This window comes from Quercus suber, unplaced genomic scaffold (assembly GCF_002906115.3).
Source record: "Quercus suber isolate HL8 unplaced genomic scaffold, Cork oak 2.0 scaffold_410, whole genome shotgun sequence".
Taxonomy (NCBI): Eukaryota; Viridiplantae; Streptophyta; class Magnoliopsida; order Fagales; family Fagaceae; genus Quercus; species Quercus suber.
In genome coordinates, this window is record NW_027069861.1 from 428,233 (window position 1) to 449,323 (window position 21,091).

Sequence of the window (21,091 nt, forward strand, 5' to 3'; positions counted from 1 at the left end):
CTTGGAGAGCTTAATAGGCACCATACCTTGTCAGAGTTCATTGATGGATTCCTCATCATCGATATCCGAGTCACTATCTGCTTCCATCTGATCGGAGAAGTCAAAAGCCAGAGCAAAAGCCCCCGAGATTTCACCGATAAGTTTGTCCCTGAAGGACACATTGCTTTGGTTCCCATGCAAATGGTTATTCCGTGGAGGAGAGCCCTCACCAGTTCCTTCATTGAACTCAGCATGGCTGATATCCTTTACTTTTTTATTGCTCCTAGCTAACTCCACTTCTTCTTCCCTAGAGAGCGTCCGCATTGTCATTCTACTTTTTTGGTCTTGTATTGGATGGTAGATGTTCCATAAATCATTACAAATTTAGTTTGTGACGATCTCATCTCAATTTAATAAAGTTTAAAGTTTTGATTCTTAACAAAAAAAAAAAAAAAATGTCATGAGAATAGCACATTAGCACTATACATCCAACAAAGAGGTATATCATTCAATTCGATAGTTGAATCACATCCTTCATGTATATTGGAATTTCTTGTGGCACCAATATTGGAATTTCTTGGTGGTGCCACTGTACTCTACCTCACTTTCCAATGATTCCAAAGCCACAAAATATGGCAAATGGTTGGAATTTCATGGTGGCGCCACTATATTCAACCTCACTCACCTCAAAAAAGAAAAAATCCTTCTCTTTTTCATTAGAAGGTCGGGCCTCAATAGAGTCCAATTTAAGGTAAACTAACTTAGTAATTAATGAGAGTTAATTAGTTACTACCTTTTCTTTTTTTTTTGAGAAAAATTTTTAGTTACTACCTTGTAGAGAGAAAATAGTCACTTAACATAATTACAACTTTTAGGACTCACATTTTATTATATAGTACTAGTAAATAGTATATAATATAACCATGTGATGCACAAATTGATTAAAATTTTATGTGAAAGACAAAAAAAAAATTATAAATAATATTGAATTTATCATAGTAATTAGTGAGTCACTTGAAACTTTAAATTAACTATATATATACTCGCTTGATGCAGGATTATATGAGTGTTTAAGTTTTATTATATTAAAGTACAAAATTATGGTAGATGATTAAATAATTAAAATAAATTTTAAATTTTATCTTAACATTTTTTATAATAGAATTTTAGTTTGAATAAAATATTAAATTTATTGAAACTTAGATAATAGATTACCTAAATTAAACTATAATAACAATTAATAAGATAAATAAAATTTCTAATTTCTTGAAAGTTAAATAATAGAGTTCTAGCTAAAATGCTATCCTAATTTTCATAAGATAAATTAATTTAATAATTAATAAAAGTATGATTGATAAGGAGAAAATAATCACTTAATGCAATCAATACATGTTAATAATAATGATATGATGATACATCTTGAAATGTTGATAAAATCAATATTAATAATTATAATTGTAAGGACACAAATTGGTTCTGAAGCCCAACAATAAAAGGGTTTGGGCCCAAAGAGCCCAATACAATGAATTTGTAGAGAGTGGGTTAGAAAACTAGGCTCAGATGAGTTGGGTGACAATTATAATGGATCCAGATCACTATAAAGCAAAAATAGACTGATTTTATCTAAAGAAAATCATCATTGGCACAATCCGAGAAGATTAGTTCTTGTATATATTTCTTGAAGTTGGTTACAAGCACAGTTCTTGTTATTACAGTGTTTTTCTCTTAATCCTTAGATCCTCTTCCATCTGGGTCTCCTTTTCTATTTTATACTCTCTTCTTTCTTTTATCTCCACCCTCCACGTGCACATTAAATTGCTAGTGTTGATTCTTATCCCATCAGCACCTTCCTAAAATCTTTAGGAGTAGCTGTAAGGCTGAAAAGTACTGTTCAGATATTACTTCCTTATTAATGCGGCCAGTGAGTTAGTTGCAGAGCATTTAATGCGGTGATAACAACTTTCTCTTAGATATTTCACAGCTCCCATTTGTCCTATACATTCATAATGCACATCCTTATCCATAGAATTTCCTGGAATGTTACTTTGGATGACAAAACACACCTTTTGATCTCTGCTTCGTTTAGCCAAAGTGATACTCTTCCTCAGCCTACCATCCCCAGCCTTCTCATTCGTAGTTTGCTCGTGGAGTTCTAAGTCTTACATCTGTTGAGGACTCTTTTTTCGTCCCACGTGGCACTACTTCATTGGCAACCCATACCACATTAACATATTATTGATTTTTTGAGTAAATCTATTTAAATTCCAAAATAACCTCATATTTCATTCAACTACATGGATTGGGCTCACATGGCCCATGAGATCCTTACTTCAAGAGGCAGATTCATGGTCCACATTTCCTTTTCATCAATTAGAATCATAACCCATGATATCATCGACATCAACATATGGATCGGGCTTACACAATGAATCAAACTCACGGCCCATATTACCTCTCTCATATTCATGGAAAGCGGCTTTTTCAACGAAAGCCCATATCCACACAAAACGACAACAAAGCCTAAGGTACATCATTTCATCTTCGGCTTATGATCCAAGCTCATGAGTCTCTTCAAGGAAACTTTGGAAGTCGTGGTTTGGAGGACTAAGATGTATGTTTAGTAAAGCTCCAAGGGTTCAAAGTTAATAAAAGAAACATGTTGCTTAGCGTGTCTTCTTCAACTCCCTGAACTCTGACGAGTCTGTGTATAGCGGGTAACATATGGTGAGCATCTCTTATCACATAGCACTTAAAATGATAAAACTCCTCATTGCTCTTTTCCTAAAACTTACCATTCATCATATGACCAATACTTAATATCTCCAGCTATCTAAATACTGAGAAAATAATTGTTCATTCAATCCCCAGCTATTGCTATACAAATTTAGAAACTTTATTATATTATTCTACATAAACTACATTACTACTTTCAGCTAAAATCCAACTCAGACATATGGCCTAATCTGATTGGTTATCTTTAATTTCCAAATATATAAAATGTTCATGATATCTTTGATACCCAGCTTTTGTCTGCCACAAACAGACCATATATTTTTCTGCTACCAAGATTATGTCACAACACAATAAGACCTTAACTAGATCTCTAAAGTTTCATTAATTATCAACCAATCCTTCTATTACTTACTAAAAACGTGTTGTAATGGAACCCTGGACTAAAAACACAAACACCCAAAAAAGGAAACATTTCTAACTGAACCCCAGCAGTGTATTCAGCATTTGACACCTGGCTGGAAGTGATATCATCAGCCATTTAATACTGAAATCCCGCAACTAGCTGCTATACCTAAAATAGCAAGATACCCCTGAAAAAGATCTTACAATTTTCAGCCAAATTCATGAAATAAATGCTGAATGTCTTCTCCAGTAGTCTAAACTCACCCAGTTGATCTCATTTGCTTCTGCCCAAAGCTGTGACAGCTGTCAAGAGATATCAAAACTAGCCCCACTCCAGATCCTCTTTGATTCGTTGCACCATCAACGTATATCCTCCAGGATAGAGGTTCTTACAAGGAGACCATGCCAACTGATTTTTCATCCATGTCTTGCTTCTCTATCTCCTCTTCTAGTGGGGATTCAGCAAACTCGGCTACCAAATCTATGAGGATTTGACCCTTGATAGAGGTGCAAGACATGTATTTGATATCAAAAGCCCCTAGGATCGAACCCCACTTAGCAATCCTTCCCATGTAATTAGCATTCCGAAGTAGGAATCGAAGCAGAAGTTGGGTTAAAACAACAACTGTATGGGACTGGAAGTTGTGCGTACCCAAAATATGGTGTTTGGGCTTAACCTCTACTTGGACTTATAATCTATTTGTATGGTGGGCTTTGTGTTTCCTAGTATGGGTGATTCTATGCTCGGCAGCCCAATTATGCTCTTGTTTAGTCAAACTCATCTCCTTGCCCAATAGAGTTACTTCTTCTCTACCTAAGATTGATAACTCTTTCTATCTCTAAAGGCTCTCCCTCTATAGAATTGCTAACCCCCTCTTTCTCATTCTCTTCTTCTATTTATAGGCTGGGATAAGTGGAGGAGCCATGATTATTCCCCCTTGCTAATGTGAAGGGGGGTCTAATTCTATTATCTTTAGGTGGGCGTTTAGGTGGGTGAGGTGGTAGTGACATTGGAACTGATTCCCACCTCCAAAAGCTTTCTTGACAGTGATATTATCTAAGGCAATACCGAGAAACTAAGACATCGTCCTACAGAGCAACCACACACCCAACCAGGTCGAGACTAATTGGGAGTGGTCCTTTTTTGACATTCATGGCAAAATGGTCCAGTTATGTTCATTGGGCTCACATTTGGTCTCAAGGGATGTCTAGATCAAGGTCATAAATTCGCTGGGGGGTGAGCCAAGTATTGTGTCTCAAGGTCAGGGCCCAAGGCCCAATGGGCTTGGGGCCCTATCCTGTAAAAGGTTACGAGGCTAAAGTCTAAGACCCAATAACCTCGAGGTCATTTCTCGTACAATAGCCCCCCTTGATTTGCGACCGGCTACCGAGAGCAAATCAAGGACAATTTGCATGGTGGCAGTGACTTCTTGGGAAGCCCAATCATTGGTTACTGAATGGACGAGACAAACTTTAATGCTTCCTCAAAAGGAGCGTTATGCCAGCCTATTGTATTTAACCGTCGTCATAATCTGATGGTTCGTAGCCCAAGCCCACGCGTGTGGGAGTTATAGACAGAAGCTAGAAAGGTTTTTCCCACCTCTTTCATTAAATGCCTTTAGCCCTATAAATAGTTTCTTCATTTCGTTCATTTCATTCTTTGCATACTCTTTCCTCCAATTTCCCCTCTGCCAAGCATATTTCTCTTGTGCGTAAACACTACATTCCAGATCACCACTTCCTAGAGCCCAGAGTAAGTTCTCTTTACTCCTCTTTCTTTCAATTTTTCTTCATTCTAGGATATAAGAATGGGATTTTCTCACCCCCTTAAGCCTGATGTGGCCTTGGCTGATTTTAAAGCGACCTTTGGTGTCCCTAAAGATGTTGAGATAGCCTACTGTCATGAGGGCAATATTGCTCTCTATAGACGTTCCAATTCCAATGTAGCCTTTTTCCCTTTGATGGCCATACTAAAGGGTGGGGTTAGGTTTCCTATGGACCCTCTCATTATAGGCACCCTTAGGTTTTATGGCCTTTGCCCCAACCAACTACCCCCCAATTTTTACCGAGTTTTGAGTTATGTGAGTAGAATAAACTAAATATACGGGTTGCAATTAAACTTCCATGACATCAATTTATGTATAGCTTATGCAAAAACATTAGGTCCGACTATTATTTAAAAACCAAAGACATGCGAGTACGGCTTATATCATGCCTGCCTGATTCCAACAGAAACTTAGTAGGAGAGTTTGTCCAGGTGAGCGGTAATTGGCTTGTCGACAAGCTCCCCTGTCTGCTATCGCCTTGCGATGTTGGTCGATATCGAGCATCTTTACTTTTTTTCTTTTTGATTGCATTTATCATTGATTATTTTGCTCAATTAGGTACTAACCGGCTCTTGTATTGTTTTAATGCAGAAAGCAAAAGGTTCAAGCCTGATCTTGGAGTTGTGCACGTGAAAGACTTGAATTTCATAATTTGATCTGAGATATTCGTGCACACCAACGGGCAACTTCGGGCCTCGCATTTGATCCTCGGCTGCAACCCCGTTTATACCACTTGGCAACCTTTTGGGCCAACTTTAATGGTGGACAGCCTGTTGCTGTCATACATTGATGTACGGCACGCCAACTTTCTGCCGCCTTCCCTAACAACTGGTGAGGCTCGAGACCTAGGCCTTAAATTCATCACCGCAGAAGATCTTGCACTGGTGAGGGACGAATTAGCTGAACGTGTGTCTCAAAGCCACAGAGTCCACATACCCATTGAGGAACCTGAAGCTCTAGTGCAAGTTACTGAGCCGACAACAGCTGAATCCGTGCAATCCTCAAAGGCTGAATCCGATTCCGACGAAGAAGAAATGGTGACAAGACATGCGTTGATAGTTGACCGGTTTGTGCCTGGTGCTTGGTCCACGGCCCGACAGCAAGAATCACAAGGCAGGGACCTAAACCCCCCTCCTCCTTATCCTTCCAACCGCTCCCAGAAGAGGCAACGTACAACCAAGCAACCCTTCATCGGTGTAGGGGACGCACCAACAAGGACCCTTCCTCGACCCTCTGGTGGGCTTACTATCCGAGAGCCCCATGGTGATGCCCAGCCAACCTCACAAGTCAGGTCTCACGTTGCCTCCTCTTCAAGGCAAGAGCCCGGTTGGCGGCCTACCTTCACTCTCGATGGTGAGCCATTGCCTGTAACTGTAGGTGTAAGGGTGTAGGCATAAGGGGAAGGGGGTGAATGGCCCAAAGTCTGGTCCATGGATTGCTGCTGCCTAAAGACGTCCATTTCTTCTCAGGCGCGAATGATGAATCGCTAGCCAAGCGCCTTCAATGGCATACTATAGCGGTAACATGTCTTCCTACTCTTCTTCCTCTTATTATGAAGTGTGTATATTCCCCTTTTTCTTTATAGTTGTCGCTTTCAAGCAACTAGGCTGCACAGTTGACCTATTTTCGAGGGAGGCTATTGAGGACACTGAACGTGAGAAGGCCTTCAAGGATGTAGCGGAGGCCACGGCGAAGGACCAGAAAAAGGCTACCGAGGTTGCTAAGAAGAAGGCGCAAGCATCGAAGAAGGCTCGATCTTTAGCAGAAAATGGGAGGGTGGAGCCAAAAATAGAGCTTGGGGGGACCAAGCTTAAGCTGGCGAAGGTAGAGAGCCTGGCTCTCGCATAAGCTGAAGAGATTGCCAACCTAAAGGTGGCTTTGGAGGCTTGTGAAAATAAGTGGTACAACGAAGGCTTTGCTGATGCGGAGAATTTCGTGGAGCCTGTCATCCGCTAAGCTCAAAGCTTATGTTTTTAACTTGCTTTTACTTTTAATCCATGTTTACTTTTCTTTTACTCGTTTGATTTGCCTAGAGTCACCAGGCTGTGGTGACAGAACAATGGTTTAACTAATTTTATTTCCCTATTGGCACTGGGTTATGGTGACGAAAAATCGGTTTAATCTTTTTTTTGCTTGTTTTAATTATGATTGTTTGCTGCTAAGTTATTATTCCCGTCATGTTATTTGATTGGCTTTTTCTTTTTTATATATACACGTATTACAAATGACCGGGTAATTTAATCATGGGTTGCCTCTGATCGATGATTGAAATTGCTTCCTTACTTATCTTCAAAAGGCCGGGTAATATCCAGGCTTGTATGGTGGCTGGGAGAGGCCTGAAAAAGATCTCCTGTGTTTCGAAAGAATTGGCTCCTCGGTGACGAGAACCAAGTTTGACATGCGTAGACTTATTGGGGAAAGTTTAGCGTTGGGTAATTGTCTCTCCTACGATTTGGATTGAGTCTGCGAGATTGTTTTAGTCCCCTGAATAATTGGACGCAATTTCCTTGCATTCGACGATTAGAACAGAGCCGGGAAATCGGTTTTTATTATTGGTACAACCTAGCACATAGTTTCTTCTCGTCTGGTGATTAAGATTGTACCTAGAATAGATCTCTGTCCTTAAGCAAACTTTAAGATTGGGCTTCCATCTGCCAAGCGGTGAAAATCCACCTAGGGACTGACTCCTGTCTTTAGACAAAATTTAGGGTTAGGTATCCACCTATTCGGTGATGAAAATTGAACCGTGGAAAGATTCTTGTCCTTAAAGAATATTTAACGCAAGGTTTCCACCTACCTGGTGATGAAAATCGAACCGAGAACAAGTTTCTGTCCTTAGAATATTTTAGTGCAAGGTTTCCACCTGTCCGGTGATGAAAATCGAACCGAGGACAGGTTTCTATCCTTAGAATATTTTAGTACAAGGTTTCTACCTGCCTAGTGATGAAAATCAAATCGAGAAGAAATTTCTATCCTGAGAATATTTTAGTACAAGGTTTCCACCTGCCCGATGATAAAAATCAAACCGATGACAGGTTTATGTCCTTGCATATATTGTCCCGGGATAATAAGTTAACAATCGATGGAACTATTAATACAAATACACTTGCATGGATAAACATTACTATTGTAATAATTAATAATATGCACATATCACATTACATATAATCTGTACCCCCGTGTATCGATAGTTAGTGGTAGAATTTCTTCAGATTGTGGGCGTTCCATGGCCTTGTCCAAATCTTCTAAGTAGTACGCCCCAGCGCCCGCTATAGAGGTGACCCTGTAGGGTCCTTCCTAGGTTGGCTCTAACTTTCTTGCGTTGATGTCTCGCGTGTTCCCCACAACCTTTCGAAGTACCAAATCTTTCGCTCCAATTTCCTTTTTCCTTATGTCTCGGTTGTATCTCCAGGCAAGTTTTTGCTGGTACTCTGCCAGCCGTATAGTCGCTGATTCCCAGTGTTCTTCCAACAAGTTCAACTGTTTCAGCATCAACTCTGAATTCTCAGCATTGTTGAATCCTGAAACTCGGGCGCTGCATAAGTTCACTTCTGCTGGTATGATTGCTTCTGTTCTATATGTTAGAGAGAACGGAGTTTCTCCCGTGGACCTTCTCGAGGTTATTTGGTATGCCCACAGAAGACTAGGTAACTCCTCTGACCACCTGCCTTTAGCACCTTCTAACCTCCTCTTTAACCCGTTCATAATAGCCTTGTTGGTGGCCTCAGCTTGACCGTTGCTCTGCAGATATGCCGGGGTAGAATACCAGTTCGTGATGCCAAGACTGCCATAAAACTTGCAAAAAGCCATTGTGTCAAACTGCAACCCGTTGTTTAATACTAGAGACTCGGGTATCCCGAACCTTGTCACTATATTCCTTCATACGAACTTCTTAACATCCACATCCCGGATGTTTGCCAATGCCTCCGCCTCCGCCCATTTAGTGAAGTAATCCACGGCTACAAGGACAAACCTTCAGTTTCCTGTTGCTCGAGTGAATGGACCAACGATATCTAACCCCCACTACGCAAAGGGCCAAGGGCTACTAATGGGATTCAAGCTCCCTGCCGGTTGGTGGATCATAGGGGCATGTTTCTAGTATTGCTCACATTTTCAAGCATACTCGTTAGCATCCTTTTGCATTCACGGCCACCAAAATTCCTGAGTCATTGCCCAATGTGCCAATGAACGTCCCCCTACATGGCTGTCACATACTTCTTCATGCAACTCAGACATGAGTCTTTCAATCTTGCTGGGGTGTAAACACTATAGGTAGGGCCCATTAAAAGATCTTCAATACAACCTATGATTAGCTGATAACCAATATCGAATTGTTATCTGACGTACTTTTTCTGCTTCTTTCTTGTCGGCAGGCACACAATCCTCGGCTAAGAAGTCGATGATCAGATCCATCTAACATGGTTCAACTATTGTCACATGTGAAACACCTACCCTAGCATTGATACTTGGTTCCACTACCAATTCCACTTTGATTATGTAAGGTACCTCCTCTGTCATTGATGACCCCAAGGTGGCCAGAGAGTCTGCGCGTTTGTTCTGCCCTTGGGCCACCTAGACCACATTCGCCTTAAGAAACTGACTCATAACCTGCCTTACCACTCATAAATATTCCTTCATTTAGGAATCTTGGGCTTTAAAATTGCCCTGCACTTGGTTTACCACTAATCGGGAATCCAAGTAGACCTCAACTTCTTGTATGCCCATATCCAGAACAACTCTTAATCCAACGAGAAGGGCTTCATACTCAGTTTCATTGTTGGAGGCCCTAAATCCTAACCTGAAAAATGTTCTAACCTTATCCATTCTAAAGTGATGATAAGGATCTCGACCCCTACCCCCATTGCACTGGAAGCGCCGTCCACAAATACCTTCCACCGGCGACAGGCCATGTGACAAATTACTTCTATTTCTTTTCTCGGGGAAAATTTCGCAACAAAATCAGCAAGAACTTGGCCTTTGAACTAACTCCTTGGCCGGTGCCTGATATCAAAGGAGCCAAGCTGGGTCCCCCATTTGGCTATTCGGCCCATGAAGTCTGATCTCTTCAACAGTGACTGTAAGGGATACTTGGTCAACATATATACTGTGTGAGCTTGAAAATAATGTGGCAGCTTCCTTATAGCGTGCACCAGTGTTAACAACAGCTTTTCTAGGGACAGGTATCTTGTCTCGGCGTCAACTAAGGTCTTGCTTATATAATACACGGGTTGTTGCACTCCTTGATCTCTTAGAAGCACAACACTTACAGCGTGTTCCAACATTGAGAAGTACATGAATAAATCCTCACTGGGCTCTGGGACCGTCAATATAGGTGCCTGCACCAAATATTCCTTCAGGTCTTGTAAAGCCTTTTCACACTTCTCATTCCACTAGAATCCCTTCCACTTCTTCAAGAGTTGGTAAAATGATCAATAGCGATCGGCAAACTTGAAAATGAATCGGTTAAGCGCAACTAACATGCTGGTCAACACTTGGACTTCTTTCAGATTACTCGGTGGCTTGAGGCACTTCATGGCTTTAATCTGGTCGGGGTTGACTTCTATTCCTCAGTTTGTGATTAAGTACCCTAGGAACTTGCCAGCCCCCACTCCAAAGACACACTTGTCCGCATTGAGGCACAACTTATGCTACTAAAGTATTTCGAATACCCCCTTAAGATCTTCAACATGCTGTACCTTCTGTTTGCTTTTTACCACCATATCATCAATGTACACCTCGACTATCCACCCGATCTTATCTCGGAACATTCTCGTCATCATCCGTTGATATATGGCCCTAGCGTTCTTCAACCCAAATGGCATCACGATATAATGATAGTTAGTGTCAAGTGAAATAAACGTTGTTTTCTCATGATCCTCGACAGGTAGGGCGATCTGATAATAACTTTGAAAAGCGTCCAAAAAGCTCATCCTTAGGTTTTCATATGTGGCATCCACCAACTGATCAATCTTCGGCATAGGAAATGGGTCCTTTGGACATGCTCGGTTAAGGTCAATGAAGTCAACACAAACCCTCCATTTGCTATTTTTCTTTTTTACCACCACGATATTCGTAAGCCACTCTGGAAAAAATATCTCCTTTATTGCCCCGGCTTCCTTTAGTCTCTTTACTTCTTACCTGACAGCTTCGATGTGCTCCTTAGCCAATCTCCTCAGCTTCTGCTTCTTGGGGGGGGGGGGTCCCGTACAATAGCCCCCCTTGATTTGCGACCGGCTACCGAGAGCAAATCAAGGACAATTTGCATGGTGGCAGTGACTTCTTGGAAGCCCAATCATTGGTTACTGAATGGACGAGACAAACTTTAATGCTTCCTCAAAAGGAGCGTTATGCCAGCCTACTGTATTTAACCGTCGTCATAATCTGATGGTTCGTAGCCCAAGCCCACGCGTGTGGGAGTTATAGACAGAAGCTAGAAAGGTTTTCCCACCTCTTTCATTAAATGCCTTCAGCCCTATAAATAGTTTCTTCATTTCGTTCATTTCATCTTTGCATACTCTTTCCTCCAATTTCCCCTCTGCCAAGCATATTTCTCTTGTGCGTAAACACTACATTCCAGATCACCACTTCCTAGAGCCCAGAGTAAGTTCTCTTTACTCCTCGTTCTTTCAATTTTTCTTCATTCTAGGATTTAAGAATGGGATTTTCTCACCCCCTTAAGCCTAATGTGGCCTTGGCCGATTTTAGAGCGACCTTTGGTGTCCCTAAAGATGTTGAGATAGCCTATTGTCATGAGGGCAATATTGCTCTCTATAGACGTTCCAATTCCAACGTAGCCTTTTTCCCTTTGATGGCCATACTAAAGGGTGGGGTTAGGTTTCCTATGGACCCTCTCATTATAGGCACCCTTAGGTTTTATGGCCTTTGCCCCAACCAACTACCCCCCAATTTTTACCGAGTTTTGAGTTATGTGAGTAGAATAAACTAAATATACGGGTTGCAATTAAACTACCATGACATCAATTTATGTATAGCTTATGCAAAAACATTAGGTCCGACTATTATTTAAAAACCAAAGACATGCGAGTACGGCTTATATCATGCCTGCCTGATTCCAACAGAAACTCAGTAGGAGAGTTTGTCCAGGTGAGCGGTAATTGGCTTGTCGACAAGCTCCCCTGTCTGCTATCGCCTCGCGATGTTGGTCGTACCGAGCATCTTTACTTTTTTTCTTTTTGATTGCATTTATCATTGATTATTTTGCCCAATTAGGTACTAATCGGCTCTTGTATTGTTTTAATGCAGAAAGCAAAAGGTTCAAGCCTGATCTTGGAGTTGTGCAAGTGAAAGACTTGAATTTCATAATTTGATCCGAGATATTCGTGCACACCAACGGGCAACTTCGGGCCTCGCATTTGATCCTCGGCTGCAACCCCATTTATACCACTTGGCAACCTTTTGGGCCAACTTTAATGGTGGACAGCCCATTGCTGTCATACATTGATGTATGGCACGCCAACTTTCTGCCGCCTTCCCTAACAACTGGTGAGGCTCGAGACCTAGGCCTTAAATTCATCACCGCAGAAGATCTTGCACTGGTGAGGGACGAATTAGCTGAACGTGTGTCTCAAAGCCACAGAGTCCACATACCCGTTGAGGAACCTGAAGCTCTAGTGCAAGTTACTGAGCCGACAACAGCTGAATCCGTGCAATCCTCAAAGGCTGAATCCGATTCCGACGAAGAAGAAATGGTGACAAGACATGCGTTGATAGTTGACCAGTTTGTGCCTGTGTGTGGTCCACGGCCCGACAGTAAGAATCACAAGGCAGGGACCTAAACCCCCCTCCTCCTTATCCTTCCAACCGCTCCCAGAAGAGGCAACGTACAACCAAGCAACCCTTCATCGGTGTAAGGGACGCACCAAAAAGGACTTCCTCGACCCTCTGGTGGGCTTACTATTCGAGAGCCCCATGTGGATGCCCAACCAACCTCACAAGTAGAGGTCTCACGTTGCCTCCTTTTCAAGGCAAGCCCAGTTGGCGGCTACCTTCACACTTGATGGTGAGCCATTGCCTGTAACTGTAGGTGTAAGGGTGTAGGCATAAGGGGAAGGGGGTGAATGGCCCAAAGTCTGGTCCATGGATTGCTGCTGCCTAAAGACGTCCATTTCTTCTCAGGCGCGAATGATGAATCGCTGGCTAAGCGCCTTCAATGGCATACTATAGCGGTAACGATCTTCCTACTCTTCTTCCTCTTATTATGAAGTGTGTATATTCCCTTTTTCTTTACAGTTGTCGCTTTCAAGCAACTAGGCTGCACAGTTGACCTATTTTCGAGGGAGGCTATTGAGGACACTGAACGTGAGAAGGCCTTCAAGGACGTAGCGGAGGCCACGGCGAAGGACCAGAAAAAGGCTACCGAGGTTGCTAAGAAGAAGGCGCAAGCATCGAAGAAGGCTCGGTCTTTAGCAGAAAATGGGAGGGTGGAGCCAAAAATGGAGCTTGGGGGGACCAAGCTTAAGCTGGCGAAGGCAGAGAGCCTGGCTCTCGCACAAGCTAAAGAGATTGCCAACCTAAAGGTGGCTTTGGAGGCTTGTGAAAATAAGTGGTACAACGAAGGCTTTGTTGATGCGGAGAATTTCGTGGAGCTTGTCATCCGCTAAGCTCAAAGCTTATGTTTTTAACTTGCTTTTACTTTTAATCCATGTTTACTTTTCTTTTACTCGTTTGGTTTGCCTAGAGTCACCAGGCTGTGGTGACAGAACAATGGTTTAACTAATTTTATTTCCCTATTGGCACTGGGTTATGGTGACGAAAAATCGGTTTAATCTTTTGTTTGCTTGTTTTAATTATGATTGTTTGCTACTAAGTTATTATTCCCGTCATGTTATTTGATTGGCTTTTTCTTTTTTATATATACACGTATTACAAATGACCGGGTAATTTAATCATGGGTTGCCTCTGATCGATGATTGAAATTGCTTCCTTACTTATCTTCAAAAGGCCGGGTAATATCCAGGCTTGTATGGTGGCTGGGAGAGGCCTGAAAAAGATCTCCTGTGTTTCGAAAGAATTGGCTCCTCGGTGACGAGAACCAAGTTTGACATGCGTAGACTTATTGGGGAAAGTTTAGCGTTGGGTAATTGTCTCTCCTACGATTTGGATTGAGTCTGCAAGATTGTTTTAGTCCCCTGAATAATTGGACGCAATTTCCTTGCATTCGGCGATTAGAACAGAGCCGGGAAATCGGTTTTATTATTGGTACGACCTAGCACATAGTTTCTTCTCGTCTGGTGATTAAGATTGTACCTAGAATAGATCTCTGTCCTTAAGCAAACTTTAAGATTGGGCTTCCATCTGCCAAGCGGTGAAAATCCACCTAGGGACTGACTCCTATCTTTAGACAAAATTTAGGGTTAGGTATCCACCTATTCGGTGATGAAAATTGAACCGTGGAAAGATTCTTGTCCTTAAAGAATATTTAACGCAAGGTTTCCACCTACCCGGTGATGAAAATCGAACCGAGAACAAGTTTCTGTCCTTAGAATATTTTAGTGCAAGGTTTCCACCTGTCCGGTGATGAAAATCGAACCGAGGACAGGTTTCTATCCTTAGAATATTTTAGTACAAGGTTTCTACCTGCCCGGTGATGAAAATCAAATTGAGGACAAATTTCTATCCTGAGAATATTTTAGTACAAGGTTTCCACCTGCCCGATGATAAAAATCAAACCGATGACAGGTTTATGTCCTTGCATATATTGTCCGAGGATAATAAGTTAACAATCGATGGAACTATTAGTACAAATACACTTGCATGGATAAACATTACTATTGTAATAATTAATAATATGCACATATCACATTACATTTAATCTGTACCCTCATGTATCGATAATTAGTGGTAGAATTTCTTCAGATTGTGGGCGTTCCATGGCCTTGTCCAAATCTTCTAAGTAGTACGCCCTAGCGCCCGCTATAGAGGTGACCCTGTAGGGTCCTTCCCAGGTTGGCTCTAACTTTCTTGCGTTGATGTCTCGCGTGTTCCCCACAACCTTTCGAAGTACCAAATCTTTCGCTCCAATTTCCTTTTTCCTTATGTCTCGGTTGTATCTCCAGGCAAGTTTTTGCTGGTACTCTGCCAGCCGTATAGTCGCCTATTCCCAGCGTTCTTCCAACAAGTTCAACTGTTTCAGCATCAACTTTGAATTCTCAGCATTGTTGAATCCTGAAACCCGGGCGCTGCATAAGTTCACTTTTGCTGGTATGACTGCTTCTGCTCTATATGTTAGAACGGAGTTTCTCCCGTGGACCTTCTCGAGGTTATTTGGTATGCCCACAGAAGACTAGGTAACTCCTCTGCCACCTGCCTTTAGCACCTTCTAACCTCCTCTTTAACCCGGAGCAACCATACACCCGACCAAGTCGAGACTAATTGGGAGTGGTCCGTTTTTGACATTCACGGTAAAATGGTCACATTATGTTCATTGGGCTCACATTGGGTCTTAAGGGATGTATGGATTAAGGTCATAAATCTGCTGGGGGGTGAGCCAGGTGTTGTGTCTCAAGGTCAAGGCCCAAAGCCCAACAAGCTTGGGGTCCTGTCCCATAAAAGGTTATGAGGCTAGAGTCTAAGGCCCAACGACCTCGGGGTCATTCCCTATACAAAAGTAATGAGGGAGTTTGCGTGAAGCATGTACTACTGCCAAAATGGCATTCTCCAATGGCAAATAATGAACTTCTGCTTTATGCAAACACTTGCTCACGTAGTAGACTGGCCTCTTCACACCATTGTCACCCTGTACCAGTACTAAGCTCACAATATGGAAAGCCACAGTAATTTAGGCAAATAAGACTTCATCCATCTCGGGGCTGGACATAACAGATGGCTAAGAAAGGTATTCCTTAAGTTGCTGAAAAGCTAAGACACACTCCTTAGTCCACTCAAATCCCTTCCACTTGTTCAACAATTGGAAGAATGGTCTGCACCTGTCTGCTGATCGAAAGATAAATCGGTTTAGGCAGTAACCATCTCTGTCAACTTTTGAACCTCCTTGGGATTCCGGGATGGTTGTAAACTATTAATTGCTTTAATCTAATCAGGGTTGACCTTAATTCCTCGATGAGTGACCATATAGCCTAGAAATTTACCAAAACCCGTGCCAAAAGAGCATTTAGAAGCATTGAGGCGCAGTTTGTGTTTCCGTAGTATTTCAAAGATATTCCCAAGGTTTCCCACGTGCTCAGACACCACCTTACTCTTCACCACCATATCGTCTATATAAACCTCAATACTTTTGCCTAATTGTGGTTCAAACATCCTGGTTATCTTCCTCTGATAGGTAAACCCCACATTCTTCAATCTAAAGGGTATCACCTTATAGTGGTAATTTCCAGTAGGAGTAACAAAAGTTGTCTTCTCCTGATCACCCAAAGCAAGTGGTATTTAGTGGTATCCCTGGAAGGCGTCCAAAAAGCTCATCCGAAAGTGGCCTATAGTTGCATCCACTAGCTGATCTATCCAAGGCATGGGAAAAAGGTCATTTTGGTAGGCCTTGTTCAAATCTGTGAAGTCAACACATACTCGTCACTTTTCACTCTTCTTCTTTACCATTACAGTATTGGTTAGCCACTCAAGGTAGAATACCTCCTTAATAGTCCCAGCCTGCTTAAACTTGAGCACCTCTTCTTTAACAACCTTGGAATGCTCTTTAGACGAGTGCCGAGGTGGTTGCTTCCTGGGGACAACTGCTGGGTTGACATTTAGATGATGATAAATGAGATTTGGGTCCATTCCGAGGACTTCATAAGCACTCCATGCAAAGACATCAATATTCCTCCTAAGGAACGACATCAACTCTTCCTTCTCCTGAAGAGACAACTGAGCTCTGACCTGAAAAAACTTCTCCTTATCATCATTTATAATCACTTTTTCTAGTCCCTCGCAGCTTGCCCTTTCTGACACTGCATCCATGGATGGCACTGGCATCCTTGATTACTATAAGCTCGCAAGAGTAGAGGCTGAGAACTTATTTTTAGGTTGATGCAAAATTGCAGTCACCAAGCACTGTCTTGCCATGGACTGGCTTCCAACTAACTCTCCAATCCTGTCCCCGAATGGATATTTCACTTTTAAATGTAGAGTTGAGGAAACGACTCCCAAGGCATGAAGCCAGGGCCTTGCTACAATGGCTATGAGGGAGAATAAGCATCTACCACAATGAAGGTCACCTCTACCACCTCTGAGACTACTTGCACGGGTAGTCTAATCTAACCCAACTTTCTCGTCAAAGCCTAGCAAAGGTGAATCATAAACTGTTAGATCTTCAGGTTTTAAGTTTAGCCCTTTGTACAAATCAGGGTACATAATCTCCACCCCACTGCCCTGATCCACCAACACTCTCTTCACATCGTATCCCCTTATCCTGAGGGTGACCACCAAGGCGTCATCATGTGGTTGTATGGTTCTGACCTTATCTTCATCCAAAAAGCTTAACACTGGTCTAATCTCCATCTTAGCCCTCTTCGACTCATAGTTAGAGTCCTCGGCAGGTGGCCGTACCACAAACATCACCCTGAAGGGATGAGCACTAGTCCTCCTTAAAGCAACGAGGATGACATTAATTGTGCCTAAAGGGGCTCTCAAAGAAATGTCTCTCCAAGATCCCAATCCTGCCTGGCCCCCTTGCCCATTGGGCTGATTTAAAAATTGCTTAAGCCTTCCTTCTCTGACTAGCTGCTCCAGGTGAATCCACAAAGTTCTACAATCTTCCGTGGTGTGCCCTCGATCCTTGTGGTACTGGCAATGAAGGCTTTGGTTGCGATTCATGGGGTCTCCTTCCATCTTATTTGGCCATTTGAAGAATGGCTCGTTCTTGATTTTATCCAAGACTTGGTGTACTGGCTCCCGGAACATTGTGTTAACCATTTGAGTAGTGGCAGACCCCGAATGCCCAAAAAAGTCTCTTTGAGGCCGGTTATTGTTGTATTTGTCCAACCTAAAATCCCTCATCTCTTGAGGGCTAACGTTAGCCTTCCCTTTCCCTTGTTGTTGGTCCTCCTCGACCCCCTTATACTTATCAATTCGGTCCATGAGATGACCTACACTGTTAGCGGGTTTCCCGATCAAAAATTTCCTCATGCCATGCTCGGTAGGTAGGTCGACCTTGAAGGTTCTTATGGCCATGTCATCAAAGTCCCCATCTATTTCATTGAACATCTCCTAGTACCAATCTGAATACGTTTTCAAGGTCTTCCCTTCTCGGATGGTCATAGACAACAGGGAATCTAAGGGTCAAGGAATCCTACTGCATGTAATAAAGCGAGATCCAAACACCTGGGTGAGTTCCTTAAAGGAATCTATAGAACCTGCTCCCAAGCTACCAAACCATCTAATTGCCACAGATCCCAAATTAGATGGGAACACCTTGCACATCAAGGCCTCGTTCTTAGAGTGCACAACCATTCTCTGGTTGAAGTGGCTCACGTGCTTTACGGGATCTGTTCGGCCATCATACATTGTGAAGGTTGGCTGAGTAAAACACCGAGGAAGTTTTCCCCCTTCAATTCTGCGCGTGAAAGGTGATCTGAAAATTTGATTTAATGTCTTACTCATAGCGTCATTTCCTAGGCCTTTGCAAGATGAATTCTTACTTCTGCGCTCTCGATGGCTGTCCTTATCACACGAAAAGACTCACTGAAGGGATTCCTTGACCTGGGCCTGTAACTGCCATCTCCATCTTCGTCGAAAGAGAAATCAAAATTGGAAGTAGTCCGTCTTCGTCGTCGCAATGCAACCTCCTTTTCAAATGATCAATCTCTAGTTGCATGGCTCTAGTATTGTCTTCATGAGAAAGGTGGCTCTCGCTTCGAGACTAGCTCCTACAAGTATGGGTGGTATGCACACTAACCTCCCGGTCTCTTCTTCGCTCAAGATTAACAAAATGATCTTGATGTTAGGATCCCATAGATTCCTCCTGATTCGGACTTGAACCTACCATAATTGAACGTTAAATTCACTACAACACCAGCAATTCCACAAACGGTGCCAATTGTAAAGACAAAAATTAGTTCCCAAGCCCAACAAGTAAAAGGGTCTAGGCCCAAAGAGCCCAATACAATGAATTTGTAGAGAATGAGTTAGAAAACTAGGCTCCAATGAGTTAAGTGACAATTATAATGGATCCAGATTACTATAGTGCAAAAATATACCGATTTTATCTAAAGAAAATCATCCTTGGCACAATCTGAGAAGATTAGTTCTTGTATATATTTCTTGAAGTTGTTTACAAGCACAGTTCTTGTTATTACAATGTTTTTTTCTTAATTCTTCGACCCTCTTCCATCTGGGTCTCCTTTCTATTTTATACTCTCTTCTTTCTTTATCTCCACCCTCCATGTGTACATTAGATTGTTAGTGTTGATCCTAGTCCCATCAGCACCTTCTTGAAGTCTTTGGAAGTAGCTGTAAGGCTAAAAAGTACTATTCAAATATCACTTTCTCATTAATGCGGCCAGAGAGTTAGCTACAGAGCATTCAATGCGGTGGTAGCAACTTTCTCGTAGAAATTTCACAGCTTCCATTTGTCTTGTACGTTCATAATGCATATCTTTATCCATAAAATTTCCTAGAATGTTACTCTAGATGACAGAACACACCTTCTGATCTCTACTTCGTTTAGCTGAGGCGATACTCCTCTTCGGCCTACCCTCCCTAGTCTTCTCATTCGTAGCTTGCTCATGGAGTTCTGAGTCTTACATTTTCATTATTGTTTATCTGTCCTCAGACCACTAAGCGTCTTCAGACAAGTCTCAAGGCCCAACATATATTCTTGAGCCCCTTATCCCAACAATAATGATAAATCAATATTAATAATTATAATGATATGATGATATATCTTGAAATGTTGATAGGATCAATATTAATAATTACTTTATTTAAATGAGGAATAAAGAAATTTGTAATTTTTTTTCTTAAAAACAACGTTTTAGACCATGTATAGGAGGTGACCATCCATTAAAAATAATTTTTTTAAAAAGAGTTGACCTTAAGGCCAAAGAAAGCAAGATTTATGGAATTCCTTTTGGAGATTGATTACAAAAACTAAAACGCAATAGCCACACCTGTCAATCATCATCAAACTAATACTATCATGTCCACGGGCATGGGCCTAAAAATTCTCTTTCACTGCAAAAATATATTCCTCTTATTTTGTCCATTTAGGCCCATGACTGTGTGAAGACAAAGCTGTCATCTAAAATCTTCTGTTAAATCGAGGTGACTTTCTCTACGTCGTGACATTTTCTTGGTAATGTGTAGGCAAAATTATCGATCTTGATCCCTTATGGCCTTATCCATGCAAATCCCCAGGAGGTGACGCGTGTAGGTGATATTTAATGATAGTTTGACACGTATCTCAAACGTGGAGAAGCTACAAAGCAAGAGAATATTATGACATATAAGAAACCATGAAGAACTCAGCTATAGCTCCAACGATCAGAGACAGGAACGAAAAGAAGATCAAAAGAAAGGACAATGGAGAAGAAACAGAGTGATCAGGAGAAGAGGGAGAGAAAGCCAGACAGTGAAGGGGAGAAGGGAAAGTTAGAAGCAGGGCTTCCTTTGGAGACCAGTCCCTATGTGAATTATGGGGACTTGGAAGATTACAAGCGTCAAGCTTATGGAACTGAAGGTCACCTCGAGCCCAAGACTGGTCGTGGCGCTGGAGCCACTGATGCGCCAACTCTCTCTGGTGCTGCTGTCTCATCTGACACTACTGCTACTAATGTCACTAATCGCCAAGGGATCCCCTAATTGTATTGTTGTTCCTAGCAATGGAGCTTAATTTAAGAGTGTGAGAGGTCTTTTTTTCGTTTTTGTTTTTGCTTTTTTGGTTTTTAATCTTTTTTCACCATGGTAAATCATATATTCATATCTAAATCTCTGTTCCAAATGAGATAAAGGAAATGCGGTTTTTATACGAGTGTGGTCTCTTTTCTTTTCCTTGTCTGAATTAGATGACTTTATTAGAGAAACAAAGGCGAACTGATCAGTCTCAAATGGAGAAATTATAGAGTTCTCTGGTGGTCTGGTGGACTTGTGGACAAGTGATGTGGTCCACTATTCCATTAAAAAACTTCCACTTGTTTAAAATTGTTGAGTTAGTAATTAATTTCTGTTTAAAAAAATTTTCT

At 41.9% G+C, this 21,091-nt stretch overlaps 2 protein-coding genes across 2 annotated transcripts; one reads left to right on the plus strand and one right to left on the minus strand.

The window, feature by feature from the left end:
• Positions 1 to 17,162: 17,162 nt before the first annotated feature.
• LOC111991723 (uncharacterized) lies at positions 17,163 to 18,416 on the minus strand. The gene is made up of 2 exons (XM_024023522.2): positions 18,234 to 18,416; positions 17,163 to 18,119 (listed from the first exon to the last, which is right to left on the minus strand). The coding sequence occupies exons 1-2, from the start codon at positions 18,414 to 18,416 to the stop codon at positions 17,163 to 17,165; spliced, it is 1,140 nt and encodes a 379-aa protein (XP_023879290.2).
• A 1,946-nt stretch (positions 18,417 to 20,362) lies between these two features.
• Positions 20,363 to 20,877, plus strand: LOC111991733 (uncharacterized). The gene has a single exon (XM_024023530.2). It carries the CDS (start codon positions 20,433 to 20,435, stop codon positions 20,709 to 20,711), a length of 279 nt encoding a protein of 92 aa, XP_023879298.1. The 5' UTR covers positions 20,363 to 20,432; the 3' UTR covers positions 20,712 to 20,877.
• Positions 20,878 to 21,091: the final 214 nt, after the last annotated feature.

Bases quoted from the DNA above. Each gene is read 5' to 3' on its own strand.
- LOC111991733 (XM_024023530.2), top strand. From the start codon at position 20,433: ATGGAGAAGAAACAGAGTGATCAGGAGAAGAGGGAGAGAAAGCCAGAC.
- LOC111991723 (XM_024023522.2), bottom strand. From the start codon at position 18,416: ATGTATGATGGCCGAACAGATCCCGTAAAGCACGTGAGCCACTTCAAC. The intron at 18,120-18,233 runs GTGTTTGGATCT...GATTGGTACTAG, and splicing joins CCTTTAAGGAACTCACCCAG to GAGATGTTCAATGAAATAGA.